Source organism: Triturus cristatus, chromosome 2_2 (assembly GCF_964204655.1).
Source record: "Triturus cristatus chromosome 2_2, aTriCri1.1, whole genome shotgun sequence".
Classification (NCBI taxonomy): Eukaryota; Metazoa; Chordata; class Amphibia; order Caudata; family Salamandridae; genus Triturus; species Triturus cristatus.
Window position 1 is genome coordinate 672,621,301 of NC_140582.1, and position 18,657 is coordinate 672,639,957.

The 18,657-nt window shown below is 42.0% G+C and overlaps 1 protein-coding gene across 2 annotated transcripts in view; it reads right to left on the reverse strand.

Annotated features, from left to right (window-relative positions):
- The window catches only part of VEGFC (vascular endothelial growth factor C), a 418,203-nt gene that overhangs the window by 133,930 nt on the left and 265,616 nt on the right, over positions 1-18,657 (reverse strand). For both annotated transcript variants that reach the window (XM_085641867.1, XM_085641868.1), the window contains exon 2: positions 1,729-1,942. In XM_085641867.1, the coding sequence (XP_085497993.1) occupies positions 1,729-1,942 (214 nt within the window). The remainder of the gene's footprint in view (positions 1-1,728; positions 1,943-18,657) is intronic.

Sequence of the window (18,657 nt, forward strand, 5' to 3'; positions counted from 1 at the left end):
AATGACTATCCTCCCGAAATTAACGTACTTGTTCAACGCGGTTCCCCTAGGTTTCCCTAAACACTTCATCTCAAAGGCGCAAATTAAAATCGGGAGTTTCATCTGGGGCGAGAAGGGCGTTAGGCTATCTTGGAAAAAATTGAGGCGCCGCCTAGCTAAAAGGGGATTGGCCCTTCCAGATATCCGCTGCTATCTGGTTGCCTTTCAATTTAAGGCTATCAGGATGCTTTTAGGGGAACCAACCGCATGTGCCTGGGGTAAGTTGCTGGGGGAGTCGGTCAGTACTGAAGGCGGGGGGAATAAAGCAGGGTTTCTTTACAAGTTTGGCTCCCCAAAATTCTTCAAACGAGTAAGGTTGAAGGTGATCAAAAATGCCTTGGAGGTCTGGTATTTCATCCGCTCCAGATGTGGGATAGGTTACTACTCCGATCAGGCACCGATCTGGGACTCTCCGGGGACCCCTCCTGCCTCCAGGATAGTATGGCACTCCCAATTAAAAGAGCCGGGGTCGCGACTTGGTCTGAGTTGGGGGATGAAAATGGCATACATCCTTGGGAGGTATTGAAAGCGAGAATAGGCTCGGGGTTCTCGAGGTTCAAGTTTATTCAACTAAAATCATGGTTTGAAATGGAGAAGGAGAATCTAAGGGGAAATGGTGAGGTGGAAGATGCTCTCAAGAACATTCAACATCTTAAGAAGGAAATCTCTATCTGGTACAGGCTCCTGATCAACGCAGATGACGTTGGTATTCCTCATCAGGTTTCAGCCTGGAATGACTCTCCTTTTGAACCGGATATTGGGAGCCTCCTGGAACCCTCCATGACCCTGCTTTATAAATACACAAAATCTGCCAGTTTGAAGAGAAATCACTTTTTTGTTACTAATCGAATTTACTATACTCCGGAGAAGATCTCGAAATTTGCCCCAGACCCGGAGCCGAGATGCCCCAGGTGCTCGCTCCCTAAAGCCAACGATGTACACATCTTTTTTGAATGCGCTGAATTAGGAAAATACTGGGAAGGGGTGTGCAGATACTTATGTATGACCTTCGGAATAGATATCGTGTTGAACGGCTCTCTGATCTTTTTTGCCAACGACCAGGTGTCCACTGCCGGTTTGGCTCAACCACTCAGAGGGCTGTTATTATGTTTGATTTTGCTGGCCCTAAGGGAGATATGTTTCAGGTGGAAAGACCCCCTCCCCCCGAAAGTAGAAGACTGGTTAAAATCAGCACTGGCTATGGCCCGGTTAGATGTTATGAGTTCCAGCCCTAGCCTTCCTTCACTCTGGGCACCCTTTGTTCGTCTGGGCCAGGAACTGAGACTCTGTTGATTCCATTCTGCAGTTGCTCAGGGTCGATAAATACCATGGTCCTATGATTAACACCTAAATCCCGGACGACAAAAGGGGATTGGTTGGATAACCTAAACAATTGCAGGCGGTCGGAGGGCGCCCCATTATTAAAACTGACCGGTTATGTCCTGCTAGCAGTTTATAGGTGAGATGAGGACAAAAAAAAAAAGAAAAAATAAATAAATAAATAAATGCAACTAATTGTCTCATTCAGTGGTTATCCTAAAAGCATGGAATTGATACCGCCATCCAGTATCTTTCCTTTGCACACCTGTTTTAATGCATTAAATCTCCTCTTCAAACGTTGTGACCTGTTTAACTCTTCACACGACTGTAAAATATGCTAATAATCATGCTTTTCCTGCCCACACTTACTTTTCAAGATGTCTGGATGGTAATGCGCTGCCGCAAACTTGAGCGTTTCCTCTGTTCTGTGATCAGAGGCTGGGCGCTCCCTGGTGTACTGTGAGCCTCCCTTCCTCAGCTGGCATTTGAACATTTTCCAATATTCTGGATAAAGGACGGTCATGAGCTCGTCCACGCTTGACACTGACCGCAGCTGCTCCTCCAGTTCTTTGCTTGCATGATCCTGTGGGAGAAACAACAATAACTTCCAACATGAGGCAGGGGATTTAAGAGTTATGGCATGAGATCATCTACCATTGGTTCTGTAGGGCACCACCTTGGTTGGACCTGCACAGAGAAGGACACCGCTTTTGCTTCAAATACATCGACATGTTAATTCAGAGACTTGTACGGAGTAGCACTGCTAATCTAACATTTACATCTCACCCGCATGGCGATAAGAATGGGGGACAAAAGATAAGTGCCTGTGCCATAATTCGACACCATAGAATCAGGTACGTTGAAACAATACATTTAGGGGCACGACAAAACAGTGGAGAGTCACGATCCACAAAGAAGAAGCACATACAAATGCCGTATTGAATAGTGTTTCTAAATATTAGGTGAACTGCTGTTTTCCAGTTGGCAAGCTGTACAAGCAAAGATATTGCAAATATTACAGTAGGATAGTACTTTTTTAATTGTTTGAAAGCACTAGAACAATTTGGTGCAAATATGAACTTTTTAAGTCGAAACTATTTTTAAAAAAGGGTGTTCATGGGAATTTCATTCACGTGAAAAACACTGTAAAAGTACTGTAAATAATCTAGATTTTTTTTATTGTTTGTATTGTATTGTATTGTATTGCACTATATTGTATTGTGTTGCTGTGGGTGTTCCCACGCAACACCCATGGAACCAGACACAGTTCCACATTTACGAGAAATCGTAAACCTGGAAATGCGTCAGTTGGCGTAGCCAGGTGCAACGAGGAGAAATTATTTAATTTCTCCTCGTTCTTTTCCTCTTTCAATGCATGCTTTAATCTACAGCACGCATTGAAAGAGGAAAATGCCTGTAGTCAATGTTTTTGTGCAGGAAGGTTCCCCTTCCTGCACAAAAACAATTTCCCCATGGCGCAGGCATCCTTGGTGCAAGGGTGCCTGCGCCGGCGCATGGCAGCTGTTTGTGCTCCAGTGCAGGGGAGAGCACAGGAATGCAACATATCATTGTAGATATGTCACATTCCTGTGCTCTGAAAGTGCCGCAGCGTAGTGCAGCCAAAGGGTATACAGTGCCGCGCTGCTGCACTTTCTTGTAGATCTGCCCCTTTGTATCATAGCTGCACAATTTTTTAGCCTCACTTACCAGCAGCGGCTGCTGACAAAATAAAGTGGTGAGACTGCGCGGGGGCAAATAAAAACAAAAAACACACTTACCTGCATTTCCCACTGCCACCCACCTCAGAGCTCTTCTATCCCAGACGTGTCTGCCAGCCCAGACTCCCAGACTCCCCACTCAATCCAAACGCTGCTCTCAAGCTGTGAGAGCAGTGCCTTGATTAGTCGGAGCGGCCTGGTTAGGCACTTACGAAGGGACTGGGAGACTGTGCAATTTCTCCACCAAGCTGTACAATGCAGTGTGCATGCCTAAGATGGCCGGCCAAACAGACATGCGCACTTAGAAGTGCCCTCCACTCCTCTTCCAAGTCCCTGTCTAGAGGATTGGCTGGCCCCATCCTAGACTCAGCAGCATCGGCTGCCAGTGAAAAATAAAATGATAATAACATTGTTTTATTATCGTTTTATTTTTCATTCTCCAGTGGGGCGACGCTCCTTTGTCATTGCGGAGGAACCACCACTGTCACCTACACAGAACGTTAGATAACAGGTGAGTGGTATTGTCATTGCACTATACAGACAATGCACAACATACTCACATACATAATACAGATACAAATAAAGAACCGAGTTTTGGACAGCCCATTTGAGCCATCACATACTGTGATTCAGCTGGCTTTAGGCATTGGCTAAAGTTTTTTTTGTCACTGGTGGTATCAGCACAAGGCAATACGTGGTTGTAACCTTCACAAAAAAGTAATTCCATACATAAACTGCTTTTTTATCCAATGAGAGTCCCCTCCATCTGCGCTCTGTCTATTTCCTCATTTCCTCACCATTCCCCAACCAACTATGCTAATTCATTGCTCCGTCTGACTCCCACTTTCTTTTAAGGACTAGATAGCTGCAATGTGGCAGCTGGCTCTCCGCTTGATTTTTCACACTTCCAAACATTTTATTTTATAAGTTTTAATAAACCATTCTAAAATGGTCATTGGCAATGTAGGAACTGTACATTAAAATAGTCAAAATGGCTGCCAGTGCATCAGAACGCATGTGCACACAGCAGTCATCTTGCAATAGATATAAGCCATTCCAAGATTGCCATTGTGTGTGCACATGCATTTTGTAGTTAGAGACAGCAGCCATTTAGCCTTTTTGCTTTACAGTACCCGGCACAGTCGATGATCATGTTAGAACAGTGAAGCAATCGAGGTCAGTGCAGGTAAGAGTGGTGGGGCAGGGGTTTTGTGGGGAGGGGGGTGAAGTCAAGAGACGATGAGGAGGGAAAAGAAAGAAAACCACTTACCTTGAACTTGCCGTTCGACGAGTCGGCAATGCTGCGCGCGCAAGGTAAGTGGTTTTTTTAAATGTTATTTTCCCTCGTCGTAATCTGTCGACTTCACCACCCCAACCCCCGCCCCACCACTCTTATCTGCCCCCGCTGTGACTGCAGTGAAGTAAAAACAAACAAGCACTGGCAAAATCAACAGGTTGGCACTCGCCTGTTGAATGCAAGACCTATAGATTTTGCAAAGCTTGACTTATCTTGCCTACGGTTTCCACTAAAATGTCACTGAGCCTTTTTCTCATGCAATTGTTAGCAATAGAATGACTAATATAGTTTCTGACTGCAGCTATGGGTTGTCAGACAAATTATTGTCCAACTCATCTCTTTTAGGTCAATCGTCTTTGCAGCTACATGACACACCCTAAAAGGGCATGGGACTGGCCTAATGAAAGTGTCCAAGCTTGCAATCCCACAGGTAGCACACTTCATAGATGAAAAGACAGAGCAAAATGCCATCAACGTTGTCGTTTGGTGGCAATAAAAGTATTGAACAGATAGAGTAAATCATTCTCCAATTATTAGATGGATTTTGTGCACACAAAATCACAATACACATCTTTAAAAACAAGTGTTAAATGTCCAATGCCAGCAATTAACTACGTTTTGATCTGTGTCAGCCACATGAGAAAAAAAATTTTAAGTACCATGCACAAAAGTGCACTTGTATGTGTAATGGGTTCTCACTGATTCTAAAATTATGCGTGCCACCAAAACAAATATCAGCAGGGTAAAGTTTGTTTATATCACCCTTGTCCACAAACCCCCAACAACTATCACCAGGTCCCTAGTATTGAATACAGTTATAGTGGTATATGTAAAATAAGTAGCTTTGCGATCATAAGGTCTGTGAAGATGCTCACACACTTTACAAGTGATGGATCACTGAGTGATTGAAATGCCAGTCAGGCATGGTCCTAATGTGCATTTGATTGGATTTGGAAGAGGTTAGGCATTTACCTAACCAATGAAAGAAAATACTGGAACAACCAACAGATAGGATTTAGCTGACATGTTTCCGCAATAACACCTTTTACTTGTCTTTGGCACTTGAAATTATAAATTCGGGTGTGAATATGTTTTCACAATTTCATTATGCATCATTATATATTATATTTATAAAACTGACAGGATTGTTAAGTTAATTTGCATCAATTCATATGTAGTTCCCATACTGAGTTTTTCCATGAATATCATTCTTGTAGGGTAACATTTTCCATGGTGTTATATTACCTGAGAAGTGTCTCCTCTGCAAATTTTGAAAAACTTGTATTGATGAATTGTATTACAGTATTGTTTCCCACTGGTTACCCTCTGTAATGGGATAAGTCAGTGAATACGTTGTCTAAGTCCAATGTAACGTAGGGTCTCGGGTTGATCATGTACAGAAAGGTGGGTATATAGTCAGAGCAACAATCAATGTTGATCGAAGGGATAGGAAGTGTTAATGGTTGATATGTGTGCTCATAATCTTACTGAAGCCTAAAGACTTTACTGCAAGGGGTTTAAAAGGGGTTGCCAGTGGTCCATATGTGACAATATAATAGTGCCCCTTGAAGCTTGTGTTGTTGTGACTGTGCCTCATGGTTGCAGAGGTAGTGGCAGTGTGCAGATAGGCATCTCTAAGGGCCATGCTTAGTCTCAGAGGCCCAACCTTTTCCATTCCCAGAGTGCTCAATAACGTTCTTTTTGCTACTACCACTTTAGGTAGCAACAAGAGATAGGGTCTCTTCCACATTTGTCAAGATTCTACGATCATTGTGAAAAAAAAGAGTCTTATGTCAAATACAACCACTTCTGCCCAGGTATTCGAAAGCCCATTGTCCCTGAATTTATCATGTTGTACAAGTTGTCAATTGACTCCTTTACTTAAGCCCCTATCCAGACAAATTTTCAAATGCTCATTTCTTCCTTCGACCACTATCCCTACCAACTATTCATAAATGGACAGTCTATTCTTTCCCTCCTTTGAAGCAATCCATGATCTTTAACCACAGCTCCCAAACATTGTTCTTCTCTAAAATCCAAGACAATTAAGAATCTCTTGCTTCTGTTCCTGCAGTCTACCAATATCCTCCCTCATCCTCACTCACTGCATCATTATTTATTATTGTCACCTCTATCCTATTCATAATAAACCACTCTTGAGGTCGATCTGACAAGTTTACTTCAAAACCTTTAACCCCCACTGGAAGAAATGGATAATTAATTGGGGTGGGTGACTACCCACATTAAGAAATAATTACAGTCCTCGTCAGGGTGAACCCTCAAAGTCCCTAAATTACCCTGAGCTCAACCCCTTGGTAGCAATGGCACAAAACAGACAAGCTTAATTTAGGGCAATGTGTAAAGTATTTATACAGTGCCAAAAAGGACAAAAGTTAAAATGCAAAACAATAACGATCCCAAGCTAAATTAAAAAATAGAGTAAACATATTAAACAAAATGGCACTAAAAAGTCCAAAAAACAATAAGGGGAACTGGAGATATCAGTTTTTAAGGTTTTATATAGGAATAGCATCAAAAAGACACAAAGTGGCAATGATAGTTAATAGTTGCGGTAGACCGGGGCCTGGGCACAATTTGAGACTGGTAGAAATAGTGTGTGGGTTGGATACACCAACAAGGTTTGTCATGGTCAATATTTTACCCTCTGAGTTAGTCCTTTTGGTCGCACTCCACAACAAGAGAACACTGCTAGAGCCCCCTGGACATGAGGGGAGGCACTTAGATACTCACAGGGTGTCACGCAGAAGCCAGCGGCAGGGTCCTGTCCAGGTCCAGTTGCCACTGGTCAGATAGGCAGTTACAAGAAAAGCCCTCTTACATCTTGTGGAGCCCTTGTAGCTTTCACAGGAGGTCAGCATTATGACCCCTGGAGTCCACTTCTTTGACCTGGGTACAGGGGGGAGCAGGCCAGTTCTTCAGGGGTCCTTTCAGGTCACATACAGCAGGTACAGTCCTCTTCTGTTCTTCCTCAGGCCCAGTAGTGTTCTTAAATGGGTGCCTGGTAGTGCCACATTTATTCCGGGCATGAGCTAGTTTGTGAGAATGACTCCTGGGCATGCTAATGGGGTAAAGGTTACAGGAGTCAACCCTATCCACTTTGGATATTTTCAAGATAGTGAATGTCTTTGGCCTCTCTGAGGGCTAGGTATGTGTGGGAAATTTACCATTGTAGTCCTAGTGCCTTCCCACAACTAACACTAAAATCTAGTTTTTTGGCAGCCACTGTACCCTAAAAATCCAGAGATAGAGGCCTGGAAGAACAAACGCAGGGGTTTCCAGCAACCAGAAAGTGGATACATTCCAAAGATACAGTACTAGGATTTTAATTTCAACTCTGGTGTTCAACAAAGGACAACTAGGTCTGCCATAGTGAAAGAAAATCATTTGGGGCTAGTCATTGAATAACATTCTAACATAAAACATCAACATGTGCTACTTTTGACTCCAATGCACCCTGTCTTGTGGACTACACGGCCTTCATATGGGTGACTTATAAATGTTTAAAAGAGAGGTTTTGACCCGCCTGTTATTTTGACAGGTCAAATTGCATGTTTTATATACTGCTGCAGTCAGGCTACAGTGGTAGGACTGAAGTCATGTTTACACTGCCCTTCTACTGGATGGCATAATAGGTGCTGCAGTCCACTAGTGGCATTTATCTTCCAAGGCCGTGGTACATGTTCTACGATATACTAGGGACTGATAGGTAAGTTATATTTAACAATTAGTAAAATGCCAATTCAACCATGTTTAAAGGGGGAGCACAGGCACGTTACCACTAGTTAGCAGGGTTAAAGTGCACAGAGTTCTAAATCCAGCCAAACTATTGGACAAGCTCTTGTGTCATGGGGCAACTGCCTCTCTATCAACCATCATCAACTCTCAAGGTAGCGTCTGCTTCTTGAAGTTTGATAAGAAGTATACAAGTCACAATGCACTTCTGTCCACACTTCAAAGACAGCTTTGCAAGCAGCATTCCATTGTGCACTGTCTTGCTCACCTCTTCATTTTTCTCTCATCCATACTATCATCATAATTAGGAATTGTCACCACCTATACTATAATATGTATAGCATAAATGTAAAACACGAACAGCATATCCGGCTCATTCAAATTCATGCAAAACCAAAAAAGTATAATGTGATTTTTCTTTAACCAAAGTGACAAACTTTGAACTCAATAATTTCGAGAACAGCATGTCCGCATGCCCTTGCTTTCTACCCTTGCACTGTGCAACACAATCCAATATAATGGCAGATTCTCCAGCCACGAAAAAACTGAAAGCAGGAAAAACATTAGTTATGGAATTCAGGAACAGGTACAGCAGCTTTCTGCAGAGGACTGATAAAACTGTATGTGATATACTTATTAATTTGTTTATTTAAGAGCTGTATTTAGGGCTTATATGGTGCTTTACAATGAGAGGCAGCTAAATGCAGACTGAACCCTGTGACAAGTGTAAAGTGTAAAGTAACAGAGCGCTGTGAGGAAGCAGCCAACAAAATGATGGTTACTGTAGTAGACAAGGTTAAAGAATTTTGGGAAAGGAAAGAATTTGTTCCGATTGGTGAAAGATGTGTTTGCGGTGATTCCTACGACTTCACGTGTTACAATGTTAATGGTAAGTTACATAAACCATGCTGAAAATTATTGTAACTCTTTAAAAAAAAACAAGTAATAGATTATTGTTTACTCAACTGGTTGTCACATTAACCCATGTTCTAAATAACTAAAAGAATCAAAGCAATAAACCATGTTGTTCTTTCAGGTTAGAGAGCAAACACACAATGTTATATTATGTTAATAATAACTATGAATCATATAGTTCTAACTGTTCTTATGCACATATCCAAGCAGTCTATTGGCGCAGTAAGAATGATGTAACAGATCCAATGATCATAGATTGCAATTATCGAGGAAACAAACAGGTCTTAAAAATGTTCCGGAACCCAAAATGTTTTACATAACATGCAGTTATCTGTTGACCAAGTTTCAATACTGAGATGTCTTCCTAGAAACGTTTCTTTCTCTCTTGTGCAAGCGTAAAGAGTTCCTAAAAGAATACACAGTAAATTTATTTTAATTAAGCTAATTTTCAGACTTGGAATTAAATGTCAGAAGCCACTGGCAAGAAAAGGGGCCGGGTGGTGTTCTGTAGAAGACCTTGACCCCCATGTTAACTAATAGATGACAAATATGCTGAAAATGTAGTTTTTTGCCTACAAAGGGAATTAGTAGTAATGCGGAAACCCAGCATTCCTGGAATTTCCTCTGCCCCTAACCATTTCACCAAACAAAGCTAGTGAAATCAAAAAAATGGGAAACTACCACAGGAGTCCAATGCTATAAATCAAAATTCTGTAGTAATTCTGAGGACACCTTCGGGGTCGGATTTGAAATTATGTAGTATTCCTGTTTATCAGAAATAGCTGGGGTACCAGTAATACTTTGTGTGGGCATACCGCATCATTATTCCTAGCACCCTTTTGTGAACAATACATAGGATTTAGAAGAAATCCCAGTCTAAATGAGAGGTGTGTGTGAGTTTTGGGATTAGTGGCAAGATTCTCCTCAGTACCAAAAGATGGAACTAAGCATATTTTAAGACAACCATGTTCTTTTTCTCATCTTCAAAAATACATCAATTCTATCTTCATCAATTTATTAAAAAATTTTATCCATCCATAAGGTAATAACCAGGTAGGAATAATCGCTAATATTATAGTGACACTATAGAAGTTGAATAATGTCTGTGTATTTACAAAGTTGTTACTTGTATAGAGAGCGATATGAAGCATTCACTTCCTGAAAATCATATACCAAGGATCAAAACACCATATGTAATACATGCGTGAAAGCAATGCTCATAAAAAATTGAACTTTTTTTGTATCTAAATCAATTTTAGATGCACAAAAAGAGTCTCAGCACATGCAAATAATCTGATCTCGAGCTACAAACTGGCAAATGAGAACATTCGTGATTTACAGATTTCCACTTGTAAGCCTAATTCTTTGTGAATCGGGTTCCTAGCCTTGCGTCCATCACATACACCTGCCCACAAGACCACGTGGACCTTGTGCAACCTAGATGTGTAAATAAATGTATGGAAATAAATTCTTAGTACTCATTCACATAATCTAATTACCTTATAACCTACTCAGTGAGACCTCCTTAGTTAAATATGAAATTCATTTCCAGGAAACAAGCGAATCGCAGAACTGAAACTAGGAAGAGAAAACACCGACTCCTGCTGATAAAGAGCTTTGTAGCAGGATACTCAGTGATTCTAAAATTCCATCAAGGAAGCCAAACAAGCCAAGTGGGATGAAGCAATAATTAACACTGCATTTGAGCTTGAGGAACGTTTGCAATAAGGAACATCTGCCATAATCCTTTCACATTACTACCTCCAATTGATGCCATCTGCTTGGCTATGCAAAGAGTTAAGCCTGTTCTTTGTACATAAAATAAAGACCAGGGCCAGACTACAACTGCTACAGAGCCAGTATCGCAGTCGACCGTGTCCTTTCTTGACACTAAAGCCTTTTCAATACAATTCACCTCTCTAAATACTGACCAGCCTATTGTAAGAACACCTAAACACACCAACCAACTCTCCCACAAAACCGAGTACCTGCATGGCTCTGACAAAACTACACCTCTTTGTTCACCCCATTCAACTGTTTAACTATTACATTCAAAATGATCTGCCACAGATACTCTGAAAGAAGGCATAGTCATCCCTCAGCAAAAAAAGTTCAACTGAAATCAACCATACACACCAACTTTGGACTTATAATCAAATTGCCTGTATAGGCGAGTTTTCTAAATTCAGCGAATTATAATGGCCTTTAGCCCACCAAGCAAGATTCTGTCCCCGTTATGCCACAAAAAGTGGCTTGACTGGCTGCCAGAATACACCTGTTTAAATGGAGTTTGGGATGCCAGCTGGTGACAGTGCATCTCTCTACAATGTTTGAGACTGGATCAACTAATGTTATTAGCTAGGTTGGCAATGGTGGTGAACGCTGACCGCAATACTGTAACTCGTTCACTTGCTCCCTGTCGCTGAGATTAAAGAAGTTCTTGCGTGGATTCTACATATATCCCTTTGGCCCCTGCTTATATCAGGAAGTTTCACCATCCTTTGGATTCCCACACAGATCTCTTTTGTCACTGGTATTATAAAATGTATTACTAAGTGCCATCATTTCCATCTTCAACAGTCCTCAGGTGGGGGCGTAGTCCTACAAAGATGACCTCCAAACATGCATTACATTTGTGAATGAAAATTTTGGATTAGATATCACACACAACAAAATACCAGTCATAGAGGGCTGATTGAATTGGAACTAAGTCCAATTTAGCAACTGAAACTGAGAATGCTACATTTTGTACCATAGGGAGTGAATATGCAGTGTCACTGTCTCCTCCATAACATTTATTACAAAAGTTAGAACTCACCCACAAAGTCAATAAGATCAGTGTGTTACATTTGATGCCAATACGAAGTATAGTACTCAACTAGGTTTGCTGACAAGCAGCTATTTCCACCAACTTCCCAAAATCCAGGACTGTTCTATCACTACTTTCACTCATACATAAAGCCTTAGTATTAGGCATCATGTATAATTCAAGGTTTGATTACTGTAACTGTCTTGTTGTTGGCCTCTTAGGGCCTAATTACGACCTTACATCAGAGGGGTGGCGTGGCGATGGAAACTACTGTGCCACTGCTCCGCCGAAGATCGGTGTCACCTGCCCGCTACATTACTACTTTACAGTGGTCTAGCACGTGGGCAGTGTGGCGGATCCCCTGTGGTGCCCTTTAAAAGGCAGTGGTGCCTTTTAAAAGGCATCGCAATGGGAGAACCTCACAAGGTTCCTACACAGCATGGATTTGTGAGACCATACCATGCAGGAACCTATGTGCAAGCACACAGAGGGGTACATGTTATGCCCCCCCTGTGTGCATCCACATATGTCTGAGGCACAGGGGGGGGCCTGTAGGGCCCCCTTTGTTTCCTCTCCACCAGGCTTTTTATGGCAGTGGAACCGAAATGAAAAGCACGGTGGAGAGGAAAGTTGTCATATGCTTGGTGAGACCGTGGCGGTCCTGCCAAGCATAATGCAGCCTCTAACCGTGGTTCCTATGTCAGGGAACAGCGGTTCCCTGGCAGAGCCGGCAGTCCTAGTGCAGTTCAACTGCCCGAGTCTTAATCAGACGGTCGGACTGATTGTGACTGACAGTGGCTGGATCTGCAGGAATCTTGGGATCCGGGGGCCGTATCTGCCCCATAGTGTCTCAAATTAATCAACTATGGAGATATGGAGAGCACAGAATTCTACTGTAAACTTCATAAAGAGGCTAAATAAAAGGGAACAGGTCATCAGCAAGGGAATCAGTCCATTGGCTATCCCTGAAGAACCCAATATTAAAAGTAAGCAAGCCACTGTACCTTGAGCATAAAAGACATAACTTTAAAGACAAACCCTCGGGCTGGAAAACCATATGATGCTTAAGGTATCATAGAATTTTTTCTTTGCCAGAAAACCATAAAGTAAGCAGGATGATGCCAAGTATGACAATATAGAACTAATATGCAAATGTGTATATCCGTGGAAAGCACCTGTTTGTATTAAGGTGTAATCACATCATGGTATTAGGAAGGGCCTCTGCTGGGCAGTTTTACTGGACATCCTATTCAAACAGAACCTCTTTCTCACCATGAAATCCCTCTAGGCAAAGATAAATTTAAAAGAACTGAAAAACATGGTTAGAATCCTAATTTCAGTTTAAGTTACCAAAATTGAACGTTTTTACCAAATTGTTAAAATGTTGTATCACAACTGAAATTTTTTATAGGTACTATCACTAATAAACTATTGAAATGTCTTTACAAATCCATATGCAAACCTCCTCTTTGATGACTTGATGACTTTGATGACAGAGGATTGACGTCCTTGGGCATTTATCCGCGCTCTATAAGTTGATCATTCATTCATGATTTTATAAGGTAATATGATGGGATGGGAAAGCTGTTCAGCCTTGAAAAGGTTGCCCGACACCTAGCAGTAACATGATGGCAGTGGGACAGCATGAACTAGTCAATAATATCCTTTCTTGTACTTATTGAGGCATTTTATCCACAGATTGAAACCAACACAAATGAGCACCACCTATTTAAAGATTTAAATAACCGGAGAAGGAGCTGCAGGCCTTGCAATAGATATTGATATTGAAACTATTTATAAAGCGCATCGTATACCCGGAGGCATCATGGCGCTAACTGTGAATCTTAAGGTAGAAAGGTTTAATTGGTGAAGAGCCACGTTTTAAGCATTTTCCTAAAAGCAAGATGCTCCGGTGTAGATTTTAAGGAGAGAGGGAGACCATTCTATTTGGGGGCAGAGTTTCTGACAAAGCCCCTACGACCCCATGACTTCCGTTTATAGGGAGGAATTACCAAGTTTTTATATGAGCTAGATCGTAGGGATCTTTTTGGAACATACCAGGTCAGGTTTCTTTTCAGGTAGTTTGTCCCGGTTCCAAATAGCGATTTGTGCGCAAGACACAGTGCCTTAAAAGTGATCAATTTTTCTATAGGAAGCCAGTGCAGAAGTTTTAAATCAAGAGATGGGGATTCAGACCTTGGTATTTTAAAAGCATTCTTGCTGTCATGTTCTGCACTGTTTGAAGTCTTTTGATAAAGCATTTTTGAAGGCCTTGGAGGACTCCATTGCAATAGTCTAAGCAAGCCAGTACTAGAGCCATGACAACTGTTTTTAGGAGGTCGAAGGAGAGTAGATGAGCGATCATCTTGATGGTTTTTAAAATATAGAAGGAGGAGGAGACCAGGTGATTGATTTGATCTTTAAATAGAAGCCTGTCGTTGATCATTACACCTAGATTCTTCACCTTGCTTTTTGGTTTAGGAAGGTCCCCCAGCTCTTGTGGCCACAAAGAAGGAGACCAAAACGATGTATCTTTCCCGAAGAGCATAATTCAACTTGAGGAAATTCATGCTCATCCAATTTCTAGCCTCCCTCATGCAGTTGTTAAATCTATCAGCCGTGAATTGGATGTCGTCAGCAACTGACACAATAATCTGTGTGTCATCCGCGTGGGTTACCAGTGAGAACCCAAATGATTTTATTAGTTTAGCAAGGGGGGTAACATAAACATTGAACAGGGTCAGGCCCAGTGGTGATTCCTGAGGGACCCCGCATGGTGGTGTGAAAGGAAGAGACGTAAAATCTTTAAGATTGACCAATTGAGATCTGTCACTCAGGAAGGACCGAATGAGTGCAAAGGCCATGCCTCCTACCACGGCAGCCTTCAACCGATCCATCAAACCACTGTGACTGACCGCGTCGAAGGCAGCCGACAGATCCAACAAGATCAAAGCTGCTATGCCTCCTGCATCAAGGCATCCTGCATCTGATCTCTTCTGTAGCTACAATAAGTGCTGATTCGGTGCTAAAACTGCTTCTAAAACCGAATTGAGTTTTGTCAAGATGATGATTAGTCTCTATATAAGGGGACAGTTGTATATTCATTGCCTTCTCGGCTACCTTAGCCGGTAATGGGAGTCTAGATATTGGACGATAATTTGAGGGGTCCTTAGGATCCAGGTTCACCTTCTATAGAAAGGGAAAAATCATGGACTTCCACGGTTTGAACACACCCCTGAGGTAAACATGGCATTAATTACATTGGTCATAACCGTTGTGATTGGCTCTGGATCCAAGTGCATTATGTGCGAAGGGCAGGGATCAGACTGGGAGGCAGATTTTGTGTTAGCAATCAGCTGAGAAACCCTATCAATCGATAGATATGCAAAGCTGTTGAAAGGTGACTTACTGCCTTCTGAAGGTGCTATTGACATTTGGGCATTGGTATCAAATTTGTCAAAGATGTCCCTAACTTTACTTTGGAAAAAGGAGGCCAAGAACTCTGAGAGTTCCTGGCTTTGCACCACGGTATCTGACACAGGGGTGGTGGTTAGTTTAGTTATCGTCTGGAAGAGTTACTTCATGAAGTTTTTTGCGGACTCAATTTGCTTTGTATAAAATTATGCTTTTTTATTCTCTAATAATTTTTTATAATCCAGGATACACTTCCTATACTTGTTTTTTCCCCCTTCATTATAGTCTTTTCTCTTGATTCGTTCCTGTCTATGACAACTTTGTTTAGCCGCTCTCAGGTTCTTGTTAAACCAAGGAGCAGGAAATTGTCCTTTTTTGTATTACTTTTATTTTTAGCGGGTGCTAAGGACTCTACAGCGGACTGGATCCAGTTATTGTATGCCTTGGTTTGTTCTGGGTCATTGAATTTTCTGGCTTAGATGTCTCTAAGGTGTCTATTAGAGCTTTGACACCAATGTTATGCCAGGGAGGACTCCTCTGCGAGTTACCTCTGTGATTGTAATGGAGGTGATTTCTTTGGGTCCTAACTCAAAACTTAAGGCTTTGTGGTCAGTCCAAATCATTTCTATAATCTCTATTTCAGCCAAATGGACATTGTTTGTAAAAATGTCATCTAGTGTGTGCCCTGCAATATGAGTGTGTCCTATTATTCTCTGAGTAAGGCCAAAACTGGCCATGTTTTCCAACAATACCTTGGTATCCCCGTCTAATTCATTTTCTAAGTAAAAATTAAAATCCCCTAGAAGAGTGAAATCTGACTTAAGGCGAATGTTTCCAGGAGAACGCTCATCTCATTATTAAAATTTGCTCTAAGTCCTGGGGGACGGTACATTAAAAGACTGTTAAAAGATCTTGTCTTGGTGAGTTCTATGCCAAAAACCAGCACCTCACAAGCACTGCTAGCTACAGGGGAGAAGGAAACTGTGAAGGATGAGAGGTATATCACCACCAAGCCTCCTCCTTTTTTATGTTGCCTATTGTGTGTAAAAATAGTGTACCCAGTCAGATCGTGTATGCGCAGCGCTTTAACATCAACATCCAAAATCGGTGACTTAGATTTAGACATGCAGAAGATACTGCATTGCACAGTATCAAAATCAACTCAGCGGGGAATGTGAAGGAGGCAGAGGGTGGCTGTCTCTTGCCACAAAATAAAAAGGCGTTTTTGCATTGTCAGCAACAATAAGTTGCAATTTTAATATTTTCACTGACTAATTTCTAAGGCAACTGCTTCTTCAAGACTACAATGTCTCTTGGTGAAGTTGTTATGCCTTTCTCTTCCACCTAATTGTGGCACATGCAATATTCACTTCGGGACTGGTTAAACATACAGAGTGTACTTCACTGTTGTCCATGGTGCCAAACGCAGTGCTTACATCAAAGCCAGTACTAAGCACAAGACCATGCAGTTATTAAGTAAGATATCAGCAGAGTCTAACTGGCCTATATAGGACACTCAGGCAGTGCCCGGTGGGCTGGTCTGACAGATTAGTGTGTGGGCTGATTTTTTTAACAATTGGTGGACTGGTTTTATATCTAGGTTGGCCGGCTTTTACTGTTGATTTCCCCGATATTGTCACAAACATTGCTTGCAGCAAACACAAATTCATGCAGTCTCCCATACCTTGCAAAATATCCCAACAGCATATCTTTACAAGTTCAAAAGTGGACTTATGTCCAAATGTGGGCCACTTTTATTTTGGTGTGCAGGCCTATCTTTGTCCCAGTCCGATCCCAGGCATTAGACAAACTATTAGTGAGGTTGCTATAGACAATAGAAGTTATGGTGTTAAATGAGGGAGTTCTCAATGTTGAAAGAACACTTAAATCTTCTTGAGCTTAATACCAAATTGAAGGTAGGTGTGCACCCTGAAGAAGAATTCCTTGAATATAAAACAGTAGTTGGCCGGGATTGACAAAATTTCTAAAGAAAAAGAGAGCAAAATCTGGAAGGCCTAACTTTTCGGTTGGATGAAATATAATCAATCATGTCTAATGACCAGTGGCGTAACGAAAGGAAGGGTCCTGCATGGAAAGTACATGGAGGGGGTGCCCCCACGCTCCGGACCCAGTCAGCAGCTCTCAGGCCAGAGGGCTGGCTGGATGTGCACAGTGCCAGAGGGCCCCCTGCACCTCGAGGACTGCGGGGGGGGCGGGGCGACTCGGCCAAAGAGGACATGAAAGAGCTAAAATTAGATCATAAATTCAAAACTGTTCCAAGTGGGGGTCCTCAAAACATGCTTGGCCCCGGGGTCCCAAAACCCTTATATGTCCCTCCCTCTTACATACAAACCGAGTGGTTCCCTCGCTAATAATCCAACACTATTTACATCACTACAGCAACATTGAGTAGCCCCCTGCTGTTGCTGGCAGCACTGCGGCTTCACTGCAGCACCTTATACCAGCAGCACCCTGCTGGTGGCAGGAATGTGCCATCATTTATAGCAAGATACAGCCTGCAATAAGAGCAGCTGTTGTAATCCACAGTCATATCATAAAGTAAAGTCTATGCTCCTGTGCCTCGGAGGACCTCAGTCTACTAGTATTACAATGCAGGGGTGCATAGAAGCAATTGGACGACTACAAGGTGCCTTACCTACACAGACCAGTCTGTGGATTAAAAAACTCGAGAAAGTATTATTGAAATGTGAATATAGTGAGAAAAAAGTTACAAAACAAGCATAGTACGAAGCATGTTGTCGTTTGTTAAGCAGCTTTTATAAACTATACAGTTCTCCATGTCACAAGAACCCCAATAAATACGTGAAATGACTAAAAATACTCTGCAAAATCATGTGACCTGGAAGACCTAAGAGGGTGAGGATGATTGCCCATATTTACATCATGCTGATGTAGCTAACTATATACACTGGGTCTGGCACTGATGCAATTGGGAAACTATTTGTAAAGAGTCGTTTATAGTGATCCGTACTGGATGTAGCAAGTAGAGGGACACCCCTGTAGACCCAAGACACTTTGGTTAAAATATTACATTTAGCAATGCTCTCGGAAGTGTATTGTCTTAACAAAGCTTAATGATCGTAAAATGACATATTCTCATAAATCTTTTGTGTTATCAGAAGCGTCTGTTCAATCCAAAGCTGATTGATAATGGGGCAGTCTGTGCTAGACGGCAATATTTGCACTGAGAGCGATGGTGCCCAGAACACTGACAGTAATGGCTGTGCGGGGTATAGACAGGGGGCAAACATAAGGCTGTCACTAAAGCATTTGCCCTTTTTGAACAAGCACAGCTATAGTTGACACACTGTCACTCTATGTTCTTGATGCGGTTGGTCACTAATGTTACCAGACATCCAGGATAGCAGGCA